A 27,661-nucleotide genomic window follows, 5' to 3' on the forward strand; every position below is an offset into this window, starting at 1 on the left:
TTGGGTCGGGGGGAAAAGAAACAAATTCAACCACAGATCAGCAAATATATAAATGGAGACACGGAAAAGTAAACAATTCAGTCAAAAAATTAAATAACAGTGCCGTTAACTACTGGGGAACTGTTTATACAAATAAATAAAAAACGTACTGATGAATAAAAAAAATACACCCAGTGAAGTGCTGATAAGAAATGCTGGGCAGTTAAAATACAAAAGATATACTTATGTAGCTGTGTAATTCAGATTAAGAAGCAATCTCTGTCAGGCACAAATGGAGCTCTAGCAAGATGAGCAGAGATTCACTCAAACAATGGTGGGTATAACAAAAGACAACCAAATGGCAATAGTCTGTTTGAAATGGATTGTCCTTTTAGTCCCACCATAAAAAAAACAAATAGCCAATTGGCTTTTCTAAATGACTTAATTCTGTCAAGATAGTAATTGAGCTGCCAATACTTGTCCACTCTTATGAATAATCCTTTCTGATGGTTCTAGGGAGTAGGCTGGAACACTAGAAGATTGATGGCTTTATTAAAAACATTTGGGCATTTAAACATTGAATAAAGGAGTTATTCTTACTAATACCCTATCCCAAAAGCAAGTCCAAAAATGTAAAAAGCAACCACACAGCTGGGATGAAGTTGTCACACCAGTATATAAAAACTGAGTGACAACAAACATGGCTATGTAAAACAAACCAGAACGTTTATTATACCTTATAACAGCAAATAAGACGACATTTCTGCCATAACATAAACAAATTGGCTATCTAACAAAGATAAATAAAAGAATAAATGCAAAGGTACCTGCATTCAAGCAGATAAACTATAACTTGCTTGGTCATTATAGTAAACAGTAAGAAAAGCTTCAGTAAAAAAACTTTACTTCACAGTGAACATCTAAGCAGGTGTGCTATTATAGTCCCAATCTTTACAGGCAAAGCCCATGTAACAAAACATGCCAGACATGAAACTTAAGCTATAAGAATACAGGCTAACTAATGTTACTAAAAAAAAATACTATCATTCATGTATAAATGCGTATGTTTGCTTGCAAGGGTCAGGTGTTATGACCAAGAGAAACACTACTCAATCAGTAAAATAAAAAAAAATGAAAGTACCTTACCTGGTAAAAACATCCAAAAAAATGTACTAATTGAGTTATAATCCTGCAAAACAAGGCCAGTTAAGGTGTACAGATCATAAACACCAAAAGAGGTTGTCTGGTTTGTTTTGCATAGCTATGTTTGTTGTCACTCAGTTTTTATTCTGGTTTTCTTTATCAAAAGCAGACCAGATATGGATAACCCAGCAGGAGTGCATGCAACTCGGATACTTATCTTGCAAATGTGGGAGTAGAGAGGAGTCATTATACATATAATGAACCTTAAATCTGCCTGATCTCCCAGTTCAAACAAAGGTGTAGGAATTGTGAGAGAGAGACTTCAGAAGGCAGTGAGAGATCATCAGAATTAATGACAGACTCGTAGCAATCAGACTCCACTGTAATGATAGGGCAGTATTCATAATCTCAGCCTATAGGGCAGTATTAATAATCTCAGCCTATGACCCACAGCAGTGTTGTTGATGGTGAGGAAAAGAGTGCATTCAGACAGAAGTTGCAGGGCCTACTAGATAAAGCAGGACAACATGAATTGGTGTTGATAATGGGTGATTTGAATGCACATATCGGGACAGACTGAACAGGATATGAGGACTCCCTGGGTCCACATGGGTGGGGCAACAGGAATAAAGGAGAAGCCATTCTAGACTTTTGTCTGGCAAATGGCTTGATGGTCAATACAGGGTTCAGAAAGGGAGATGGTGACAAGATCACATACAAGAGTAGCCAACATGCAACTTGGGTAGACTTCCTCCAAGTAAGTAAAAGTCATCCCCAGTGAAAAAGTCGGCCCACAGCATAAACCATTAGTTGCCACAATCAGCTGTAAGCAGTGGTTAGAAAAGGCTCTAAGGTCAACAGAGACCAGGCTGAAGACCTGGAAGTTGACTGGAGAGAAGGTACAGCAGTTCAAGGAATTACTCGGGGCTCTAGCACCTGAAAAAGAGGAGTTGGAGTGGCAGCACCTGAAAACAGCATATGTTAGGACTACAGAAAGGATATGTGGCAGAGCCAGGTATGGAAATAAGGTATGTAAGGAAATCTGGTGGTGGAATGCAGAAGTCCAGGAAGTCATCAAAAGAAAGAGTTCAGGAAGAAGTGAGCGATAGAAAAGAGTGATCAGGCTAGGAAGGACTACTGGTTAGCTAACAAAGAAGATAAGAAAGAAATTGCAGTAGCAAAGAATAGGGCATCATTGGCACTCTACCAGCTTCTGGAAAGTGACTCAGTAAGGGGCACAAAGAAACTGTCTGGTTGCAAGGCAAAGACAGAAGATAAAAAAGATAGACACCCTTCATAAGGGATGCCAGCAACAACCTACTCACCAGTCCACAGGACATGAAAGGCAAATGGAAGGAGTATTTCCAGCAGCTTCTGAATGAAGAAAACCCCACAGGAGCTGTACTGCCCCAGAAACAGACTACGATGAGAGAAGAGGAGGACCCTACCTTAGAAGAATTAAGAACAGCACTAAGGAAGATTGTCAGGGAAAGCAGCAGGCTCAGATGAGGTCAGAGCAGATATGCTAAAGATGCTGGGTGAGATAGGGGACAAATGGTTCCTGAGGGTACTAATAGCAGTGTGAAGAGAGAGGTGTATCCCAGATGACTGGAGAATAAACATACTCATGCAGAGAGGGTGATTGATGCACAGAGTAGTGGAATGCAAGATGGGAGCAGTTCGGATTCAGTACAGGATGCAGCACAATTGACCTGATGTTTGCATTGAGACAGATAGTTGAGAAGAAGCTAGAGATGAGAAGAGAGTCCAACTGGGCATTCATAGACTTGGAGAAAGCATATGACAAGGTCCCAAGAAAGCTTATCTGGGCAGTACTGTAGTGGTTTGAAGTCCCAGAAACATTGGCAGAATTAGTGCAGGCGATGTACAAGGGCCCCAGTGACTCAAGTATGAACAGTGTTTGGCCTCACCGAGGGGTTCCCAGTGGGAGTGGGTGTACAGCTCTGAGCCCCACTGCTGTTCATACTGGTGATGGGCTACAATAGCAAACAGGTTGGAGGGGACAGATCAACAAAGCTGCTGTATGCAGACGATGTGGCAGTACAGGCAGACTCTGAGCTAGAACTTCAGAAAGGATAGGAGAAAGAAATGCAAATCTGAAAGCACATGGGATGAAACTAAGCACAGATAAGGCTGGGGGTAATGGCAGCAAATTGGGGAAATCAGAAGAAGCTGAGAATAGCGAGAGAAGCGAAGATAGTGGAACAGGTAAACAGCTTCAAGTATCTGGGAGGGGTGGTTGAGGAGAAGGGTAGTCTGAATGAAGAGGTCAAACTAAGAATCAGGGGGGCTGTAGCCAACTGGCATAGAGTATCAGGTGTAGTCTGACAGAAGAATGCCAAAGATGCTGAAAATTAAGGTGTACAAGGTAGTGATGCAATCAGTACTACTGTATGGTACAGAAACATGGGCAGTAAAGGCAGAACAGTTGAAGCTAGAGGTGATGGAAATGAAGTGCCTGAGAAAGGTGGTAGGATGCACACTGTGGGACAGACTAAGTAAGGACATAAGAACAGAAGCCAAAGTACCTCCACTTGCAGAAAAGATCAAACAGAACAGATTACGGTGGTTTGGTCACATGTGTAGAAAAGCAAAAGACAATCTGGTGAGGAAGATTTGGGACAGACAGGAAGAAGGTATGAGGAAGCGAGGACGTCCATGAAAGAGGTGGATTGGTTGTGTGAAAAAGGTCTGTGACAGACGGGCATGAGTGTTGAAGGCAGGAGTGTGGCACCGAATCAAGAGAGTTGGTGACAGTTAACATGATACTCCCACCCCATGTAGAAAAAAATGGGGCTAATGATGATGGTACACACACAGGTGGGTACTCCTGAAAACAGAGGAGTATGACTGTCCTAAAAGAAAGTGTCTTTACTCCCTAAATGAATTAAACAAACCTGTAAAGGAGAAAATCTTCCCTGAATGGCTTCACATCACTAACTTCGTTGTACGAGTTCGTCGGTTATCCAGCGCACCCTTCTATTGTTCAAAAGCTACTTCTCCAATAGGTATCTGTCAGTACAATGGCACTCCAACTCCTCTCCATACCGCACAGTCACCACCCATGTACCACAAGGCACTATTCTTGGTGGTCACCTCTTTAACACACCAGCACCCTCTACTGATCCACACAACACGCTTCCCCAATATAACATGCTGATGACTCCATGCTCATACACGTATCAGACAACTTGGCACATCTCCAAACAATTTTTCTGGAAGATGTTATAACTCACAATTGATGCTGAACTACCCTGCCCCACAAAATGCTAATGCATCTCCCGAGTTCTCTCATGAAAAAAAAATTTTAAAGTAATAGTTAAAAATAGGATAGTGGATGTTTATAAGTAGTACTGAATAATAGTAATAATCATAGTAATGACAAGAGTGGATGTTGAAGTTTGCAGATGTCTGCAAGCTAAGAGCGAGTGCTGAATCCTCAAATGACTTGGCCATCCTCCAGGGAGGTTTATCTCCTATAAATATATAAATATCTGGTGTCAAAATCACTGTCTGAAACTAAATACCAAAAAAGGCATTACTGTATTTTTTGGGAAGTAGTCTACCCCAGGAAACTAATACACTGGCAACATGCTCCTAAGATTTGACCCAGTTTTTCAGGATTTGGGAACTTATGTGGACAGTGACTTAACTTTTGACCAACATGCGTCTCTTGTAAGAAAGTCCTTCTATATTGCACAGCTCATTAACAAAGGGATTGTGTCTAGATCTAGGAATGTCATTGATCCCCTATACTTCGCCTTCATTGGCTCAATCATTGCACATAATGCCCTGTTTGGCATGTCTGGACACAGGAAACAACTGGAGATCCCGCAAAGATATCTTGCTAAAAGATACAAGACCTAAACAGCATGTCCTACATGGACAGACTGAAACCCCTGAAACTATACTTGGTATCCTACAGATTCCTAAGATGTGACCTGTATCTGGCATAGAAGGCATTCTCTGATCTATTACTATTGGATGTACTGCACATCATTAAGTTAAATGGCATCAGAAGTACTTTGCCTAGGCATCTAAACCACTTTTACAACACTAATAGAACAGTTTGGAGGGACAGGTATATTTTGCAGGGAATACCACTGCTGTTTAACAGACTCCACATGCACATAAAACAAATTCCATCCCTGTCCATTTTCAAGTGCAACTTGGAGATATTGATGAGAAACAGAAAATGTACCCCAGAACTGCCCCATGCACTACAAATGGGCAGATGCAGCTCCTAAATCCTTTACCCTAGGCATGGGTCCAGTCACATTATTTATGGTATGATCCCAGTTAATCTCATTAGAGGTAATATTTTATTATCCACCATGGGACAGGTAGGGCCAATCTGTAATCAAGTGGGATAGGTCATTTCAAACACTAAAAGGGAAATTAGCTAGATGAAATGGCCTGCAAGAGCGGTTAGACTAGTACTTAACTTTGAACCTATAATTTACACTTGGCATGCATATGCAAAAATGCATACAAAAACTTTGCAAAAGCTTGGAATGCTTTAGAGATCCAAATACTTTCTCACCAGCACACTCACCACTACCTAGCCCCTCCCCTCACTAGTTTATGGAGCACCCATTCTTACTGACTTCCAAGCAGCACAAAAAAGCAAAATTTGAGCAATGCTTTAACAAAGTGGCTAAATTTGCAGCAAATGCCCTTTTCAGAAGTCACTACTGTATAGCACTGAAAGCCTAAATAAATGGGTTAGAACTTAACCCATCAACTACATATAGAGCTTTTTACCACCTACAAAAATATCTGGCATACATCTGCTTGTCTAGCACTAAATACGTTTCTAGACGACTGTTTGTACTCCATCAGTATGATTCAGTGAGGAAAAACCTTTCTGTCCACAACCCTATCAAATCTGCAGGGCATACTCTATATTTATACCCTGTTGCTAAGGCATGGAACTCCTTACCCATATCCATCAGGTCATTACCCTTCCTTCAGTCCTTCAAAACCATTCTGAAATAGTTCCTAGCCAAATTCTTTATCTGTTTTTGCTGAACCTCAGGATAAAGATATTCCTATATATGAACAAGTTCCTATGCATAAATTAACACCCCCATGAAACGTTAGCTAGATATGTAGTATCTTATTTTTTCCCTAACTTTGCATTGAATTCCTGTATGTATTATGCAAGTTTACCTTTAACTTCTAAAAGCTGCCGAAAATTTCTCTAAATTGTCACGTAACTTGAATTTGTTTTAAGTAATTTTGTCACATTATGTCCAATTTGGTATAATTATTTAAACTGTAGATGTTTTATTTTTAAGGCGATATTGTAGTTTACTGGCTCACCCTCAGTTTTGCGCAGGAGTGTGTGTGGCACGGATGATTGATTGAACCTGCATATGAAGTAAGGCATGATTGGCATGCCATTCATATTAGCCAGTGACATCCTGCATAGAGTGAATGTGGTAACCATGGCTCATAGTCTTGAGTGCTTTGAGCAAGTCCAGATAGTGTGTGTACTGTTTTGCCCTCATCCATGGCTTTGATGACTAGAAAGTGACTTCAGGAGGCTCAATAGGTCATGTTATGTGCTATTCAGAAGACATTCTGGGGTGGTATTGGAGGAGATGCAGGATTTTTTGCCTTGGAGAGCATGTTGAGTGTTGGTGATAGCTGGGGGAGGTATGTTTGAGGGTCTCTCTTGAACAGTGTACGATGCCACTGAAACTAGATATAGTGTGTATTTGCATCTGATCTTACTAATGGCAGTGATAGTAATCACTGGTTTCCTTAAGTTTCTTTTTAGTGACATGTATAATGAGTGATTAGTAACAGTTTTGCGGTTTTGTAATTTGGGACTACCATCAGCCTTGCCCCATCACATTATTTTTTGTGTTGCGTATAAGGGCCTCTGTTTCAGCTTTTTTTTCATTGTTTCTACTATAAATAGAGAGGGGTAAGAACTCCCAGTAGTTATTATGGTCTTAGTGTAAATTGTAACTGTTTCATTGTTAGTGACAGCTTATTGAAAACAAATGCATCGTACTTCAAATGGGCAGAAAAATTCCTGCTATATATGTCATTGGTAGGTCACGATTGGTTACTGTGCTGGTGAGCCCTAATCTTAGCAGTCGCATAGTTTTTGAGTTCAGGTTTGGGATTTTAGGATTAGTTAAGTCATGTTACCATTACAGCTTTAGGGCTATGGATAGAATTTTAGGTTTGGGGTTATGGTTCAGGTTAATACATTTAACTGACAAGATCAGGAGTAACTTGTGTTTGCATTCCATGAGATTACATGAAAGGAGTTGGTTACCGTCCGCATCTGGGAGTAATTTGTGCTTCAAATTCCACAGCATAAGATATACAAGCTCATCTCCTTTGCTATCTCAGTTCTATACATTCCTTTTTGTTTCTCATTGCATCCTCTTTTTCTTTCAGGGCTGCATTTTTCTTACTTTCGTGGTGTACCCTCGATATGTTTACACATTTTTCCTTTCATAGTGTGTATTTGAAAATTACATGCTCAGATTCCTGAAAGACACCAGGCTGAAAGGCTCCTTTTCAGACAAGACCTCTGCAAGTGGTACTGACCACCACAATTTGAGGGCCAGCTTGCCGTAACAAAGAGAATATTAGAATAATAGCAAATACATATTCATTAAGGTTCCAGGCAGTATGGTTGAATATTCAGTATTTTACAGTGACGTAAAATGCCTCTGGCAGGGTTTGGGTGGTGCTTGCTACTGCACATCTGTTGAGCCAGTAAACTAAAATATCGCACCTTTAAAATTGTTTTCAGATTTTTTTAAAATACTGTGGAACTTGTCTCCCTGGGCCTGCAACAAAAATGGACACCCAGTTGGACTTTCCCTGTAGTCAGACGTCAATGGACAAATATGCTTGACTTTGTCCTTATAAATGTTGCCTCTGCCTACACCCACTAATATGTGATATGATGTAATATAATATACTATACTATAATATACAACTTGTGATTGCAACTACTACCTAAATGAAAACCAAGAAAACTTACACCCAAATAAGGAAATTTGTGGAAATATCTGGCCTGCCCACACCAGCACAAATGTCAGACTAAACTAGTCATTATCAACTGCATACTGCTCAACTAGCCCTGATTTGGGCTGCTGTTACTCTACTCCTTATAAAATGTTTTGATTTTCCTGCTAAATCACGAAAGATTACAGTCACTCTGTAACGTCAGACATTAGAGTTCCATACTCCTTTTTCTTTAGGAAATCCATATTGATGAAAATCTGCTTATTCTCCTACTAAGATGAGTTAGGGTTAATATTTATACATTATCCCATTGTTGGACTTGTAAAAACTATGATGGTCTTTTGTCTGAGAAACCTGTGAACCTACTACTTATGCACAAAACATGGCACAATACACCAAAGCCATCAACCATACTTATTTCTTCCTGCTACATATAATCCCACTTCCTGATTTGACATAAATAATGAAAGATAATTAAATAATGTCATACATATAAATGCACAATAACCTGTAGTATCCCAGTAGGCTTGTATGTATGTACCAGAATGCCTTACTGGAGCCATGTTTGTGTGAAGCAGACTGTTTCAATCGAGCCAGCAGGAAAACCTACCCAGTAACTGAGCAATAAAACATGGCCATAATCATTGCAACATGCAGCACCAGGAGGTGAAGTGAACTCCAGTTTCACCACATCTCAAAAAGACTTAATTCTACAGTTATTGTCACTATCCACAAAAGGAGAAAACAGTAAATGTATAAAAAACTAAGACATACTAAAACCCTCAACAATCATCACATCTTATCAGCTGAGCTAAAATTCTACAGAGCAAAGCAAAAAAACCTCCTGGAAAAAACACTCCCAAGCAATCAGAGGAATAAAATAGCCGTTGGGCAGTGTAAATAACCCTCCATTAACAGAAACTTCCACACACACTGAAATTAATGTACATTCAGAGTGCAGGAAAACTAGCAACCTGTAAAAATGTAACCTGTAATACAAAGCTTTACACTTAATAAACCATGTGACATGGAAACAAGTACATCAAGTACATACTGCCCACTTAAATTTCTACAGTAATGAAACCGAACACGAGATGCCATCAATAACAGTTTAAATCAGAATCTAACAAAAATAAAAATGTGCACTTACCTGTAATGTCCAAGTGTGTAGTCTGAACAAGTCCCACTAATTCTTCAAGCAGTCCTCTCCGACAAAGCTAACTGCTTTTCCGGATGACTTGCACAGACTACAGGACAGCTTAAACAGCAGAATATAGCCATTATCTATAAAACTTACTCCAAAATTCAAATTACCTATAACAAATCGGGACAGTTATAATCTCACTGTCACCAACCACAAAAGGTAAAATTCTTAAAGTAGTTTAATTTTACAAAAACTGCACTAATCTCTTGTCCAACCTTCTCTTATGACTGTGAGTTCCACAACTAAGTGGAATTTTGTGGAAAGCTACACATTTCATAAAAAGAGCATACCCACCCCCAAACAATTAAGCCAAGCCTTGTCTCTCCACATGATGCACTTAGACAATATCTGACTTTACTACTTTGGAATGAATGCATGAATAGGTTACACTGGTTAACACAGTCGGACAAATACCTATATTAAAATGCATAAGACATTTTAATGAGCTCAGCATTTACACCTGTCATCCAGTGAAATGAGAGTCAACACCAAGCCAGAAACCAATGCACTTAGCACCTCATCAAGTTGGATGTGACCATTTTGACCTTTGCTGGCACCCATTGTTTAATCCACTATGTCCACGATCAAAAAGACTTAACAGAAAGCCAAGGATAATTAACATGCAAACCAATTGACTCAGGATTCACTTATCACAAGCTGAGAATTATGTAACTTTTTATATATTTAGTCTACACTATAATTTAACAAACTTTAAGAAACTTAATTTCAGTGGAGATTGATATCTGCAGGAAATGATAAAGCTACATAAACAATTGTAAGTGCCCTATTTATAGGCTTGTAACACATTTGGAACAGATGTGAAAATGTAATTTCAGTGAAAATCTGGGGAACCACCAGTAGCTGCCCAAGAGGAGAGTTGAGAGACAGAGGTTGACATGACATGGTAAACCAGATTACAGGGAAAACTGTTGGGCTAGGCTTACACTGGCTCCATGACCATTAGCCTAATACTTAATTATGAACCTATGAGAAGAAACAGCCAGGCAAGAAGCAAAACCTCTAAATGTATTGACTGGATGTTCATCGTGCATACAGCTGCAGTCATAACAGATGGGTTTTCCTGCCGTCAGGCGGGTCCTCAGTCGGCCGAATTCCAAAGTCTAGGTCCTGCGTCGGTTGTCGTCGCTTCCTCCCTGACGTCAGTGCGACAGGGGTATAAAAGATCCAGCCGACGCCACTTTCTTCAGTCTTTCTTGCCGTGCGGTGCCCGAAGCAGAAGCAGTTCGCAAGTGCCGGTCGGCCAGCTCCTGGGATTACGAATATTTTTCTACTGAAGTCTTCTTGAAAGTTAAGTACCCCGTTGGGGAAACTTTTTTTGCCTCAGACCGATGTCAGACAAAGTTAATAATTGCATTTCTTGTGGGAAGCAAATACCGCATAAGAATTTCCATTCCCTCTGCATTCCTTGCCTAGGCCCAGACCACGACGTCTCGGTCTGTCGTTTTTGTGCTACATTCAACAGACGCACTATTAAGCATCGGGCGGAGTTCGCCCAACACTATTTTGGCAAAAAATTTAATTACATTGTCGTCGGATACTCAGACTCCAATTTTGAGTAAAAGACGCAAAGATAAGGACTGACATTCGAGGTCCGTGACTTCTACCGACACCACGCCAAAGCCGACTACAGGTGGTCCGTTTCTCAGTGAGGCACCTACGCAGCCCCTGACTACCGACGACACTTCATTGGCGGTGTCTTCTCTGCCCGAGGTCGCAGGCTCTTCGGCCCACACCCTGACTACGGATACCGAAGCCACTATTGGTGAAACTCAGAGTTTAGATAGACCTGCCACCTCTCAAGGTGTCTTCAGGCCTTCCTCTTCTTTTTCCATCAAGGTTTTCACGAAGTCTAAATCAGCCATGCATACTAAAAGACAAGTTTCACAGGGCCCTTCTCAAGGCCCCATGCCTAAAAAGCAGATGCTCAAAATGGCTGAGGATTTGATTACTCTTATTAGGGGTTCTCAACCCTCCCCGGACAAAAGACCCAGAGTGGAGGAAGAATCCCCCTCCTCGGACCAGGCCTCCATTATTTCAGAACATTCTGAAGACCAGGAACATTCTTGCTCCCCTTTTGAAGATTCTGATGCAGAGGAGTCCATTCCCTCTGTCTTCCCCCCCATGAGGATTACTCTTTTGGGGAAACCTTACATACCTTGAGGGAACACTTCCACTGGGAAGAACAAGAGTACTCAGACTCCAAGAAAAGGCTTAGGGATTTCCTCTTGCTCCCACAGCACAGGCCTCTGGCTATACCTCCTGTCTTAGACATTCTAGATGACGTGTATTCGGAGGCCTGCCTTAACCCAGATTCTTTACCTCCAGCTCCAGTCAAGCCTGACAGGTATTACCGGGTTCCTGACTCGCACCAATTCCTATACAAAAGCCACGCGGCTGACCCAGAAACTATATCACAGGGTCCCAAGGGAATTAAGGCCTCCACTGCTAAAAATCCATTACCTTCAGAGAGAGATTCCAGAGCTTTAGAGAGGTGGGGGGAAAAGGTATGCACTTCGGCCACCTTAACCATGAGGGCATTAAACTGTCAGTTCCATATGTTAAAGTACCAACAATTTCTGTTATCACAGTTGAGAAACAAAATGTCACAACCTGAACAACCAGACTTGAAGGAGTTGCAGGATTTGATACATAGTGCAGAACAAGTGGGTAAGCATACCTTGCAATGTGGTTTTGATGCTTTAGAGGCCTCATGTAGAGCTGCTGTTACAGGATCAGTCATACGTAGACATGCCTGGCTCAAAGAGCAAACCTTACCAGATCATGTCAAAGCTAAGTTACTAGATGCTCCTCTGCAAAAAGATGTATTGTTTGGTGTTAAAGCTGAGGAGGTATTAAAGAAAATGGAGGAAAAGGCAAAATCAATACAAACAGTAAAAGATTTCCTTCAGGTACAACCTCCACGTTTCATTAGAAATTGGCCTTCCAAAAATTGGTCCTTTCCAGCCACGGACAGACCCCAAAGAGGTAGATACAGGCACCCAAGGGGCAGAGGGCAATCTCGTGGATCATTTAGAGGCAGACAATGGCAAGCACCCACACAAAGAGGTGGTGAGGATAGTTCACAGCCATTCAGAAAGCAGAACCAATGACGTTCCCCTTTGCATGCCAAGCAAGGCTCAAATGGCAGCACCTTTAGGTGGAAAACTGGCATTATTTTTGAAAAATTGGCATATTGTCACAAAAGACAAATGGATCCTGGACATTATAGACAAAGGCTACAGATTTCACTTTCACACCCTTCCAAAAATGAGAGGCATGCCAAACCTGCCACACAATCAAAGGGCAGAGGCACAAAAACAAATTTCAGATCTCATGGACATGAAAGCTATTCAAGAGGTACCTGTACAAGAACAGGGTCAAGGTTTTTAGTCCAGACTATTCCTGGTACCAAGGAAGGGAAAAGATTGGAGACCTATTTTGGACCTATCCATCCTAAACACATTTTTACTCGTGCCAAAATTCAAGATGCTCACATTACAGCAGCTTCTTCCCATGCTGGGCAAGGAGTCTTGGCTGGTAACATTGGATCTCAAGGAGGCATACCTGCATGTCCCAATCAGACAAGATTGCAGAAGATACCTCAGATTTCTTGCAGGTTCAACCCATTATCAATTCTCTGCATTGCCCTTTGGCTTATCTACTGCGCCCAGAGTGTTCACGAAATGCCTGGCATCAGTAATTGCCTACTGCAGACTTCAAGGGATACAAATATACCCATATCTGGACGACTGCCTCATCCAAGCGGACAGCAAGCACATACTTATGAAACATCTGGCGTTTGTAATAATGTTGTTGAATTCTCTGGGATACGCAGTCAACAAAAAGAAATCAAGGCTAATACCCTCTCAAACAATTTTCCTGGGTGCCAGCTTGGATACAAACACCCAGATGGCCTACCTCACGCCAGAGAAACAAGGGCAACTAACTCAATACTTCAGAAAACTGGCAACTTTCACCAGGCTGACTGCAAGGAAAATCCTGCAGGTTCTGGGATTCATGGCATCTTGCATCCTACTGATCCCATGTGCAAAGCTGCATATGAGGAAACTTCAATGGTACCTAAAAAATCTATGGTCTCAACACAGCCACAGTTTGGAAACAATAATACCACTAATTCCATGTCTTCAAAAGGAATTTCTGTGGTGGGCTCAAGCATGCCAAAGAAACACAGGTCTCCCATTCTGCAAGCCTCAAGCAAATCAGATCATCACAACAGACTGCGCCTGGGGGGGGCGCACATGACAGATCGGTGCATTCAGGGCAAATGGCCCCAAAAAGAAAAGCACCTACACATCAATCAGAAGGAAATGCTAGCAGTAATAAATGCTATTATAGCTTTCAAAGACCTACTGCGTCCAGGCCAGCTATTGATAAGGACGGACAACACCACAGTAATGTGGTACATAAACAGGGAGGTACCAATTCATACCCCCTATGCAGGCAAGCCATGTCTCTTTGGAACATGGCTCTGGAATTACAAATCGAGCTTCAAGCACAGTACCTGCCAGGCAAGGAAAACACACTGGCAGACAACCTCAGCAGAAATGACAGAGCCACACGAATGGAAGTTGCATCCTCAAGTTTTCACAAAGATAACTCAAGCATGGGGGAGGCCAGACATAGATCTCTTTGCCTCCCACAGAAATCACCAATTGGCAAAATTCTGCTCGAGGACCTTTCATCCACAGGCCTGGAAAGTGGACGCACTCTGCTTCAGTTGGGCAACAATGACAGTTTATGCCTTTCCACCTCCCCCTCTACTGCCCAAAGTTCTATTAAAAACCAGAGCAGACAGACCAAAGATGATTCTCATTGCTCCAGACTGGCCAAGACAACACTGGTACCCACTCCTGAAAAGCTTGACGCATTCCCCACCATGGATCCTGCCTCTAATGCCTCTTCTACTGACTCAGCACAACTTCAAAACTCTTCACAGCCAGCTGAAAACACTCAGTCTAGCCGCATGGAAGATTCCTTAAATTCACAACAGGCCCTACTCTCCAAGGAGGTGCAGGATGTCATTTTGGAGGCCAGAAGACCTTCTACAAGAAACGCTTACTCTGCAAAATGGAAACTGTTGTGTGCCTGGAATGAGAAAAAGGGTCAGAATCCTGGAATACTGAATTTACCTCAAATATTACAGTACCTAGCTGAGATGCTAAGCAATGGACTTTCATTCTCCTCCATCAAAATCCACGCCTCAGCCATTTCTGCAGAATACAACACTGATCCTCCTTTATTCTCTCATCCCCTCTTAAGACAGTTCCTCAGAGGGGCTAAGAATATAAAACCCCCAAGGAAACAACCAGTACCTGCTTGGGACCTCAATTTCATATTAGAAAAACTGACCTTGCCTCCGTTTGAGCCAGCTGCTTCAACAGAACTACAATACATGTCTTTGAAAACAGCCTTCCTCCTGGCAATCACTTCAGCTCGCAGGGTTTCGGAACTACAAGCCCTCATGGCTGTGCAGCCTTTCCTCATTTTCCATCAGGACAGAGTTACCTTAAGAACAAATCCGTCCTTTATGCCAAAGGTAGTATCCAGGGTAGCCTTGAATCAGGCTATCCACTTAGCTACCTTTTACCCTAATCCTCAAAACAAAGGGGAAAGACTACTACATTCCTTGGACTTTCACAGACAGCTGCGTTATTATTTGGACAGAACAAAGCCTTTCAGAAAATCAGAGCAACTCTGTGTCCTATGCTGCAGGAGCTCAAGGGAAGCCTATTTCCAAACAGACTATCTCGAAGTGGATAGCCCACTGCATATGCTTCTGTTACTCTTTTCATGGTAAATCTGTACCTGCAGGCCTCAGATCTCACTCCACAAGGGCCACAGCTACCTCTGCAGCTTTCCTCAGGGGGGTTCCTACCAAAGATATTTTGGAAGCAGCCACTTGGAGTTCCATACATACCTTCTCCAAGCACTATCACCTACCATTATACTCCAAATCTAGAGCAGGCTTTGCCACTGCAGTCTTGCAGGGCATCCTGGCTCCTCCTAGTTCCACCTAGTGCCTGCCACCCCTTTTTTAGCTTTGGGATTCTACCCATCTGTTATGACTGCAGCTGTATGCACGATGAACATAGTACAGTTTTGTACCTACCATAAATGTAGATGTTAGAGTGCTAATACAGCTGCAGTCCAGGTTTCCCTCCCTCCTTCCCCTCTTGGGACAGGCCTAACGGCTAACACCTCCTCATACAACCTGATTGGGGTATTCTTTTATGGTGTATTTGCTTGCAACTACTGTTTTTTTGATTATATTGCATTGCATTATTACATAATTTTATGTATTGCCTTCCTTCTGGGGGCACCTGACATCTGGGGGAAGAAAAACTGAAGAAAATGGCGTCGGCTGGGTCTTTTATACCCCTGTTGCACTGACATCAGGGAGGAGGTGACGACAACTGACACCGGACCTAGACTTTGGAATTCGGCTGACCGAGGACCCGCCTGACGGCAGGAAAACCCATCTGTTATGACTGCAGCTGTATTACCACTCTAACATCTACATGTATGGTAGGTACAAAACTGTACTTTCTTTTTGGTGCCAAAAAAAACAGGGGACTTCAAATCCATTCTGGATCTTTCAACCCTGAACGTGTCTGTTGCAGAGACGAAATTCCAGATGATCACCCCTCAGTCCATTCTGCCCTTACTGGAGATAAACGACTGGATGTGCTCGGTGGACCTTCAAGATGTACTATCATAGCAAGATGAACAGGCGATCTGAGGTTCCTGCACTTCCAGCTGGGAGCCAGTCATTTTCAATTTAGAGCGCTCCCCTTTGGGCTCACCACTGTCCTCCAAGTGTTAACCAAAGTGATGGCGGTAGTGACAGTTCACCCATGGCTGCAGGGGGGTTCAGGTCTTCCCCTACCTGGACTATTGTCTCTATTCTACTCCCTCCAGGCATCAACTATTTCAAGCCAGGGATTTTCTTCAGACCACCCAATACCTGGGCATAACCGTAAACCTCATTAAATCTCAGCTGACACCAAGGCAAGTTCTTGACTTCATAGAAGCCTGAATAGATACTACCCAGGGCAAGCCTCCGGACAGATTACTACTGCTCTGACATGCGAGTTGCATCTTTCAACCCAAACTTTCCCCAGCAGTTTCAGTTATTCGGTCATTGGTGTCCATGGTGACCACGATCACGCTCATTCTGGCAGCACGCCTTCTATGAGGGATCTTCAGTGGACCTTAGCCATTCAGTAGTCCTTGCTAAACCTTCCCTTGTCTCATCCTGTTAGATTGTCACGTGCTTGCATGAACTCCCTTCTTTGATGGATTCAATCTCCGGACCTCCTTCAGGGTTGTCAGTTTATTTTTCCCTTTGCATTGACCACAGACGCCTCCCTGCTTGTGTGTGTGTGTGTGGGGGGGGGGGGCATTGCATGGGAAGGACGGTCCAAGGCATTTGGTCTTCTCTGGAGACTAATCTGCATATCAGTGTCCTGGAGATGAAGGCAGTGCTGCTGGCGTTGCAAGTGCCTACATGCCTGTCTTCCTCCAGGGACTGTTGCCATACAGACTGGCAATATGTCAGTAGTCTGGTACATCAACAAACAGGGGGGACCAGATCTTATCCCCTCCGCTTCCTCTAATATCCAAGTTCATTCAGAAAGCTCGAAGGCTGGGGAGCTCAATGATCCTCATTGCCACTTTCTGGCTTCGCCAGGTTTGGTTCCTCTCTGTGGTCTTATGCAGTGTCCACCCTAGACACTAGATCCTGTTCCGGATGTGATCACTGGGATCCCTCATCCAGACTTGGCCTGAAGCTCACGGCTTGGCTGCTGTAGTTCCCATGATAGTGAGGACTCCCAGGCTGTCTTCTCTTGTTAAGAAGATCTTGGTAGCGGCTCACAAATCATCTACAAGGAATGCTTATTGGAGTAAATGGAAGTGTTTCTCGAGCTGAGCTTTTCAGCATGACTTGGATCCTTTTGCAGTGCCAATTCCGGCCATTTTGGAGTTTTTGGCAGATATTTGTAATTATGGCGCTAGTTTCTCTACAGTTAAGGTACAATTGGAAGCGATTTCTAACTTTTATATAGACAAGAATTTGGCTTCTTCCAAACTTTGCAAGAACTTTTTGAAAGGTACCTTCCTCCTCAGGCCTCCGGTCAAGGAACCAGCACCCCCTTGGCATCTCATCTTGGTGTTGCAGGCCCTGGTTTCTCTTCCTTTTGAACTAGCAGCCACAGTTGAGTTGCAGTTTCTGTCATGGAAGACTGCTTTTTAGTTGCAATTATTTCAGCCAAGAGGGTTTCTAAGATCCAGGCCTCCTCTATCAAGCCCCCTTGTATGGTATTCCATAAAGATAGGGTGTCACTGTGGACTACTCCATCTTTTCTACTGTAGGTGGCATCAGAGCCTAATATTACCAGGTCATCAGTTTGCCAGTTTTCTTTCCAAATTTCCATAAGGGAGAGTACAAGTTGCACTTGCTCAATGTGCACAGGCAACTGCGCTTTTATTTGCATAGAACAAAATCTTTTCATAAGTTAACTTTTTGTATCATTTTCTAAACCTTTCCTTGGTAAGCCATTTTCTAAAGTTACTATTACTCTATGGATTTCTGAATGCATCAACTTGGCCTTTCTTACCAAAGGGTTATCTCATCCAGGGCATGTCCGGGCACATTCCACCAGGTCTGTTGTGACTTCTGCCTTTTGGTCCAGGGTTTCCTTGGATGCTGTCTGTTCCACAGCTACCTGGGAGTCTCCGCACACATTTAGCTCTCATTATAAATTAGATCTTCTTTTCATGGGCAGGGCTTCCTTTGGTTCAGCCATGCTCCGGAATATCCTTCCATGAGGACCTCCCAGGGTTTGTTGGTAGCTGGGGACTCCATCCCTCCAGTTGAAGATCAGATGAGAACATCATAAGATAAAGAAGTTATGTACTCACCATAATGTTCCATCTGAGTTGATTCTCATTTGTCTTCACCCATCTCTCTCCCTCCCCCCTGCCTTGTGTGGGCTGCATAGTGGACCGGATGGAAAAGTCTTAGCTCCATCTCCTTTGGCTTGTTTTTCCCTTGTTGGACCTTTTGTGGTTATGCCAGTCTGTTACGGGCATATTCTTTTACATTGGAATGCTGCGGTTTTCTGCATCAAACTTGATCCAAGGGGTGGAGGGAGACTGGGACATTATGGCTGGGGGAGGAGCGTGGAGCTTGGATTCGAAGCAGAAGTATGTGGCCAAGTCAGATCCATGGCCAGATCCAGGTCCCTCAGGTTGAAGACAAATGAGAAGCAACAACTCTGATGGAACATTATGGTGAGTACATAACCCCCCCCCCCCAATACATGTGATTCCTCCACTGTGGAGCTCTTTAGCTGCATTCCACATAGGATTGGATTGGACATGTTTCACAAAGCAATTATTGAACTGACTTGTCTGAATAATGACCTTGTTAGTTTTATCCTTGATGGGATAGAGGTTATTTTGAATAGTGTTTATTTTGAAGGGGAATTTTTCTATCAAGTACAAGGGGTGGCCATGACGGCCAACTGTGCACCTATGTATGCAAACTTAGTCATGTACAGTTGGGCGAAACAGTACTTACTGGGTTCCACTTTTGACAACCACTGGCACATTTTACCTACATTACCTTGATAATATTTTACTCTTTCGAAAGATCAAAACTTTGAAGTAAAATAGTTTATATCTTGCATTAATAACTTTTCTGATATTTACTCATAAATATTCCAATGATTCTATTGACTTAATAGATCGTACTTTGTACAAGGACCTTCTGAATGGGAAGTTTGGATAGAGGATTCATAGGAAATCTACTTGCTCTGTTACTTGGGATAACAACTTCCATCTCTTTTAATACTAAAAGGAAAATTTGTAAGGGTTTCTAGAATGTGTTCAGACTTTTAATAACTTCAAAGTTGAAATAGACCTCATTACTTCCATGTTCTTAGAGGACACCCCCTAGTATTTTGGAGAAGACATTTCATGAGTTTGTGGGGGACTAAATTTAAACCACTATTGGGGTCAGATGAGACCCCTCCCCTTATGGCAATACAAATCCTGGGCAGGTGTTGGACCCCTACTGAGATTCCCCTGTTACTTTTGGGCCATCATCACATAAGATTAAAATGATTGTTAGACATAACTGGAATATTTTAAAGGGGGATGAAAACCTATTTAAGACTTTAGGTGATGCCCCACACTTTGTATATAAAACTGAGCATAACTTGAAAAAAATTTTGAACTTTATACTTTATCAAATTATTCCAAGTTATGTAAAGGCACTAGAAGATGTGGAGCATGTGGCCAGTGCCAGTGTGTAGTACAGCAAGAATGTATTACTGTAGTAGACCCACCTTGTAATATCTATTTAGCCGACGGACACTGATTCACAGGGGGCGATGTATATTGCTATGTTTTGCAACTGTCCACATTTCTATATTGGAAAAAGACTGCTGTGAAAAAGAATTGGTGCATACTCATGCTATTTCTAAAGGAAATGATTATTTGTTTAAACACATTGCTCTATGTACTCTCTCGCCAAAATTTTATTTTGGCATTTTGGAATTGGTTGCTGCCAATAATGTGGAGGGGGTCCTTAGGAGATGAAACTAGAGCTTAAGGAACTTACCTGGCAGTAAAACTTCAGTTTACCCAGGTCTGAATGACCCTGTTCCTATTGTTCCATTGCTTAAACTAAGAGCTGCCTTCCTCTGATTTTTTTTTACTGTCTTTTTATTCTTTGTTTGAGTTGGTTCCTTATGATGTTATGCAATTCAACTTTTGTGCTCTCTTTTTTTAGTGTAACTTTAAGATTTAATGATCAATTAATGTTAATAGATGTAATTGATTTTATTTTACTATACAAGGGGATGGCTTATACTACATTTAGTTCTGATGAAGTCTGTTAGTATTAGGACGAAAACGCTTAACTGGTTCTTTTTTTTATGAAGTACAATATTGACATTGTTCTGTCTTTTCTTAGTGAAAGTATAGTTTCCTATTCACACAACACTGTGAGCATTTTTTCTTGGTTGCTGCTTTAGAATTAGCCTATTCCTTTAATATGTGGCAGCTTCATTAGCATACATACATAACTCCATAAAGCTGGCTCATATTGACATTTAAGCTTAAGCCATCAGAGGTTAGACAGACATATTTTTTTTCATTTGGGGGCTTTGAACTCTGTTTAGGTAACTGCGCCTGCCAAAACTGACTTGACTGCTGTGTTTTTAAAATTCTTTTCTAGTAGCTGTGATGTATATTAGAGTAGATGTTCTTCATGTTTCACTCTTGCAGTCATCACATTTGGGTTATCCCTGCCAGGGTAACCCTTGGCTGGCCTGAATACCAGAGACTTAGTATTTCTGCGTTGGTTGCTGTCACTTGAGGACTGACGTCAGGTCGTCAGTGGTATAAAGGAAGGCATCCAACGCCATTACATCAGTCTTTCTTGCCGTGGAGCCCGAAGCAGAAGCATTTCACAAAAGTGCCGGTCGGGCGCTACCTGACTCTTGTTTCCGAATTGAAGTTTAAGTCTTCGAAAGCCAAGTACCCCATTGGGGATCCTTTTTTCTTGCACTAACCAATGCCAGAATAAGTTAATCGTCTTGCCTGTGGAAAGCAAATACCACACTGGGACTTCCACTGCATCACTTGTCTAGGCCCAGACCACGACGTCCCTCATTGCTGCTTCTGTGCTTTAACGCCAGAACTATTCATCGTCGGGCCCTTATTTTAGCAAGAGATTTCCGTTTACAGTCCCCAAACTCCGATATGGCTTTGGTAAGCTATCTGACAGCAGATCTTCCAAAAAAAAAGTTAAGATAAAGACAGAGACAGATTACATAGGACCAAACCTTCCGACGATGCTTCCGTTAAGCTGGTCATCAGTCCTCCGGAACTCAGTGAGGCGCTTTTGCAGCCCCCTGATGCCCACTTCAATTCGCAGGCCTTTACTGAGACCCTTTTGGAGTCCGGTATGCCACAGAACTCTTCTTCGTCTAAGGATCCTACAGTCGTCTTTACCTTGGATGGCTCCAGAGCCGCTGTGCAGGCACCGTCTTCCGAGGAAGTCCTTCGCAACACTGAATCCCGATATAAACCAACACCTTCTTTCGCGGCTGCTGTTCTTTTGAAACCTGAGTTCCTTAGGTCCAGGGGTCGAACCACACCCAAGAAACCGACTATGCATACTCGGGCACCTGCTCACTTGCCTCAGTCTCAAATGCTTAAAATGGCAGAAGACCTTATGCTGATTAGGGGAGGCCAAGCCACTCCTTCAAAAAGGAAGCGAGATCTGTCTCCAGTAGTTTTGTCTGAACAAGTCAGATGAATCCGATGCATCTGACTATGATGACATGCAGCCCCTCTCCACATATGAGGATTCTGGTGCAGAGGAATCCATTCCATCAGCCTCTCTCCCAGAGGATTTTTCCTTTGGGGAAACCCTGAATACCTTAAGGGAGCATTTCCAATGGGAGAGTCAAGACTGCCCACAGTCTAAAAAGAGACTCATAGTTCCTGGACCTTCTACAATACAGGCCCTTAGCCATCCCCCCAGTTCTAGATGTGATGGATGATGTCTTCCTTGAATCCTGCTAGACTCCCGACGCCCTCCCTCCTGCTCCCAGAAAACCAGACAGGTACTACAGAGTCCCTGACTCTCACAAATATCTCTCTCAAAACCCAACCGCTGATCCTGACGTCATTACTCAAGGGCCTAAAGGGATTAAAGCAACCTCTGCTAAGAATCCCACCCCCTCAGACAGGGATTCCTGACCACTGGACAGATGGGGTAAAAAAGTGTACACCTCTGCTACTCTTGCTATTAGGGCACTAAATTGTCAGTTCCATATGCTTAAGTGTCAACAGCATACTTTGGAACTCCTTAAACAAAAGATGTCCTTTCCTGTGTGGGCAAAATCTAAATATTTGCATGACTTAATGCATTCTGCTGGTCAAGTAACTAAACACACTTTACACTGTGGTTTTGATGCCCTAGAAGCTTCTTGCAGGGCAGCAGTCACTGGAGCTGTCATTAGAAAACATGCATGGCTTAAGGAACAACCCCTGCCAGTCCATGTCAAATCAAATTTCTTGGATGCAACCTTGCACAAAGAAACTTATTTGGCACTAAAGCAGGAGAGGTTTTAAAAAGATGGAAGAAAAAGCAAAATCTATGCAGACAGTTAAAGATTTCTTAGAGGTCCAGCCCCCTAGGTTCAGCAGGAATTTTCCCCTCTAAGCACTGGTCCTTTCCTGCTCAGAGTAGACAGGGCCAGCCTAGGCCCTGTGGAAACAGATCCCCCCAGACAGCAGTCCCAGGGATTGGAGAGATCTTAGCAGTGGACTACCTCCACTTCAAAACCAGGGAGTTCTAAGCCCCACCCCCTTGTGGTAAGCACTCACAATGACTCACCCCTTCCTAACCTCTCTTCTGCCCACCTTCACATACCGCTAGGAGGAAAACACTTTCACTCAAGCACCTGGGCCACCATTACCAAGGACCAATGGGTTCTGAACAGTGTGTCTCGGGTACACATTCTCCTTCCACACCCTTCCAACCCCAAAAGGGTTCCCAGATCTACCACCAAATCAGTGGGCAGAGGCTCAAAAGCATATCAATTCCCTTCTCTTCTTGGGCCAGTAGAGCACGTTCCTGTAGAGCAGATAGGCCAAGGCTTCTACTCCATACTTTTTCTGGTGCCCAGAAAAGGGGGCACCTGGTGCCCCATCCTCTATCTATCCATTCTAAACACCTTTCTGGTGATCGCAAAATTCAAAATGCTCAACCTCCAGCAGCTGCTACCTATGCTCTCCAAGGATGCGTGGCTAGCCACCCTGGACCTAAAAGGAGGCCTACCGCTACATTCCTATCAGGGAGTCCTGCAGAAAACATCTCTGCTTCAGGGTTCAACACTTTCAGTGTGCTTCCCTTTGGCTTATCTATTGCTCCCAGAGTTTACACAAAATGCTGGGTGCCGGCCATTACCTTTTGCAGACATAGAAATATTCAAATTTACCCCTACTTACTCGACTGCCTTATTCAGACAGACAGCCAGGAAAAGCTGCTCAGACGTGGCCTTTGTAAAGGACCTACTAACCTCCATAGGGTACGCAGTCAATGAAAAGAAATCCAAACAGGTTCCTACCAAAGGGATAATCTTCCTGGGAGCAAGTCTGGACACAGCATTCCAGATGGCATGCCTTGCGCCAGAGAAACAAATTTTCCTATCAGCTTCTCTCAACTGGCCACCAGGCCCCAGCTTTCTGCAAGGAAAATCCTGCAAGCCTTGGGGTTAATGGCTTCTTGCATACTCCTTACTCCATATGCCAGGCTGCAAATGAAGAAACTTTAACGGTACCTGAAGAGCCTTTGGTGTCAACACTCACTGGAAACTCTTCTGCCTATTATTCCTTGCCTGAGGAAGGAATTTCTTTGGTTGGCAACAGCCTGCTTCCACAACAAGGGACTGCACTTCTCCCCACACCCTGCCACCCAGACCCTCATCACAGATGCATCAGACTACACTTGAGGTGCACACCTGGACGGCAGGTGCATACAAGGCCAATGGAACCCCCAGCAACTCACCCTGCACAAGAGATGATGGCTGTGCAACATGCCGTGAAAGCTTTCAAACGCCTTCTCTCTCCAGGGTTTCTCCTGATCAAAACAGACAACACCACTGTGATGTGGTACATCAACAAGCAGGGAGGGACTCACTCCTACCCCCTGTGCAAGCTGGCCATGACCCTTTGGTTCACAGCCTCTTCCATGCAAATACACCTGTTAGCACAATACCTGCCAGGTGCTCTCAACTCCCTGGCAGACCAATTAAGCAGAAAGCTCTTGGACCCCCACGAGTGGCAGCTCAACAGAAACACCTTCTAATAACTCAACCTCTTTGCTTCCCACACCAACCATCAGCTCAGCAAATTCTGCACCAGGGAGCATCACTGCATGGCTTGGAAAGTGGATGCCCTGTCCTTCCCCTGGGTAAACCTCTTGGTCTATGCCTGTCCTCCCCTACCTCTTATTCCCAAGGTACTGCTCAAAATAAGGGAGGAAAAACCAAGGACCGTTCTCATAGCTCCAGATGGGTCCAGACAGCACTGATACCCCTGGCTGTGCAGCCTGTCCCCGCTGCCACAATGAAATCTTCCTCAGATTCCAAACCTAACCTAGAGGGAGGGAGAATTCATGCACCCCAATTGCAGACGCACAATTTGGCAGCTTGGCTTATACCTTACCCCTGACTAGTCTGCCATCGTCAGTAAACAAGTTCCGGATGTTATCCTAGAGGCCAGATGCCCTAACACCAGAAAGTCTTCTGTAGATAAATGGAAAAGGTTTTGCACCTGGGTCCAGGCTAAGGGGGCCAATACCTCACAGCCCTCCATCCCTGTCATCCTGTATTAGTTAGCTGACCTACTACACAGTGGTGTCTTTCTCCTCTATAAAAATTCATGCCTCTATTTCTGCTCATTTTCCCACTGAGCAGCCTCTTTTTTTCATACCCTCTGATTAAACAGTTCCTCAGAGGGGCTAGCAACTTGGGGCCCCCCCAGAAGCCACCAACACCAGCTTGGGACCTCAACTCTGTTTTGGAAAAGCTCACCCTGCCCCCTTTTGAACCAGCTTTTTCTGCAGAGCTAAAATGTATCTCCTGGAAAACCGCCTTCCTCCTGGCCATCACTTCAGCCAGAAGAGTCTTTGAGCTGCAAGCACTCATGTCTGTGGAACCCTTCATCTTCCATGCAGACAGGGTATCCCTTAGACCTAGTCCATGCTTCATGCCCAAGGTGGTATCCATTGTGGCTCTCAAACCAATCCATCAATTTACCCACCTTCTTTCCTAACCCCCAAAACAAGGGGCAAAGGATTCTGCACTCAGTAGATGTAAACAGACAGCTCAGATACTATCTGGACAGGACTAAACCCTTCAGAAAGTGTGATCAATTGCTGGTTAGCTTTGCTTCAGGGGCAGAAAGCAAAGCCATCTCCAAGCAAACCATTTCCAAATGGATAGCACACTACATCTATTTCTGCTACAAACAGCATGGCAGGCCTCCCCCCAAGGGGGTCAGGACACACTGCACCACTGCAGCTTTCCTCAGAGGGGTTACCACCAGGGATATCCTGGAGGCTGCCACCTGGACATCTGTTCATACTTGTACCAAGCATTACCACCTGCCTCCAAATCCAAGGCAGGGTTTGCCTCTGCGGTCTTGCAGGGCATGCTATCCAGCCCTTAGCTTCCTGGACTGCCTCAACCCTTTTCCTCCGCTGTGGGAATCTACCCAAATGTGATGACTGCAACAGTGAATACACTCTAACATCTACAATTATGGTGAGTGTACACAACTGTACTTTCTCTGAATTGAGAGCTAGATGTCAGTCTTTTTTTTTTGCAAAGGTAAATTTCATTGAGTGAATTATGCCAAGGGCTGTTTTTACCTACAGTGAGACATGAGAGGAGGTTTGTCTGCTTCCTTCACATGACCATAGCTAACTGGGTTATCGTGAAAAGACTCATGGTTTCAAGAAAATAGACCAATTCCTTCCTTTAGTGTGAACTGTTTAATTCTCTCCCCGCACCCTCCCCAAGATGTTTCAGATTGTGAAGCTGATCTTTGGCAAGGGCCTTACTCATGTACAACGAACTGAATTTTCACTCACAATTGAAGACTGGGTTTGATGAAGCTTTCGTGGGTAGAGTCTTCCACCACCCTGGATTTTTTAAAGGGTATCTTTGGGTAGACGCCTGTTCGTTGCTAATTGCTGGAATACTTGCCAAAGTGATACACTGCAGTTGAGATTTTTTAATTTCGATGGAGAGGTATTACATTTCTGCACCCCGCCATACATTGCTTTTGTGTGTAGTTTTTTATTGTAATTTTATTAGTTACTGTAATTTTTTTTTTTAAGGAAATACAACACCTGCATTTGGACAGAGCAGTGCTGGAGGGGGCTTTTCTTTCGGAACTCCAAGTACCCCAGCTCCAAGCTTTGGGGGAAGTCCATCAACACCATTTGGTAAGATAATTTAATTATGCACATTGTCTGGCATTCTAATCATTTTGGTTTGGGTTGTTTTTTTATGCCCTTGTCATTATGATATAAAATATAATGCAAATGTTACGTCTACATGGGAGTTGTACTACTCAATCTCTTCTCACAAGAAGTCTGGACAAAGCCTAAAATAATGGATGGATAAAGGCCCCAAAATAGGGCCAGATTTTAAATATTGCTGTTATGAATTTAGAATGTTGATAGAGTAAGAGGTTTTTGGTTAGAATGCTTTTTCTTTAGCATATGAAGTCAAACTCGTATGTACATCATTGTTTAGTGACGTCAGTCTTCAGTGATTTGCTAGAAAACCAAAAAAATTGAGGTGCAATTCAAACATATGAGCCAAAAGTCTGGACATTCTATGAAAATCTTTACAATTTTGAGCGCTTGGCTGCAGATATAAAAAGTGCCCTTCAACAGTGCTGCTCATTTGTGGAGCAAGGCAGGTGTAATTTGAAGCAAGATTTGTGAGCATTATTTAAGTACCTGCCAAGTGACTGACTTGAACATTATCTTAGTACATAAAATGCAGAAATATTTGCTTGTCACATTTTATGCTAATAACTCTTTTCATTTGGTATGGCTAGTAGACTTAAAACAATTTTGGTGGATGAACTTAACATGTGTTAAGATCCTGCAGCCATTTGCATTGTAAAGTAGTTTCAAACATTGTTACATACTTTTAAGTCCAGATGGTGAAAGTTGAGCATGTGCTATATACCTTGTAAAAAAAAAAAGATTCTGTGCATCTGTGAGTTGAAAGACTTGCTTTCATTGTTCAGTCCTTTATTCTTCTGTCCCTGGATTGTTTGAGCGCTGCATTTCTTTTTTTTCCAGGAATTTCCCATTGGCCAGTATAGATGATAAAATCAGGCCAGTGTTGCACAGACAGGAGTACTGTTATGTCAGAAGCAAAAACATTGCAAGCTTTTTTTGTAGTGCCATGATTCATGGCAGAACTTTAAGTGACAGTGATTTAAGTACCTGATCAGTTTCCCTAACTTGTACTTTCCCCACCTCAGTTAACCCTAAGTCTGTTGATCCGATGTCCATTTTCGTCAAGTTCAGCTGTGGGTTGTCTGATTAAACCTCAGCGCTAATTCTGAAGCTCCTCCATTCCAAGGCTCTGACTCCTTCCCTGCCCATAAAATCTCTGAACTCCACCTTAGTACTTCACATCTTATTTGTTACCTGAAGTGTTC

The 27,661-nt window shown here is 43.0% G+C and overlaps 1 protein-coding gene across 1 annotated transcript in view; it reads left to right on the forward strand.

Moving 5' to 3' along the window:
• Positions 1–27,661, forward strand: part of POM121 (POM121 transmembrane nucleoporin) — a 1,129,064-nt gene that overhangs the window by 973,556 nt on the left and 127,847 nt on the right. The window contains exon 12 of the mRNA XM_044054111.1: positions 26,316–26,423. Coding sequence (XP_043910046.1) covers positions 26,316–26,423 — 108 coding nt within the window. The remainder of the gene's footprint in view (positions 1–26,315; positions 26,424–27,661) is intronic.

This window comes from Protopterus annectens, chromosome 13.part0 (assembly GCF_019279795.1).
Source record: "Protopterus annectens isolate FY-2018-M chromosome 13.part0, PAN1.0, whole genome shotgun sequence".
Classification (NCBI taxonomy): Eukaryota; Metazoa; Chordata; order Ceratodontiformes; family Protopteridae; genus Protopterus; species Protopterus annectens.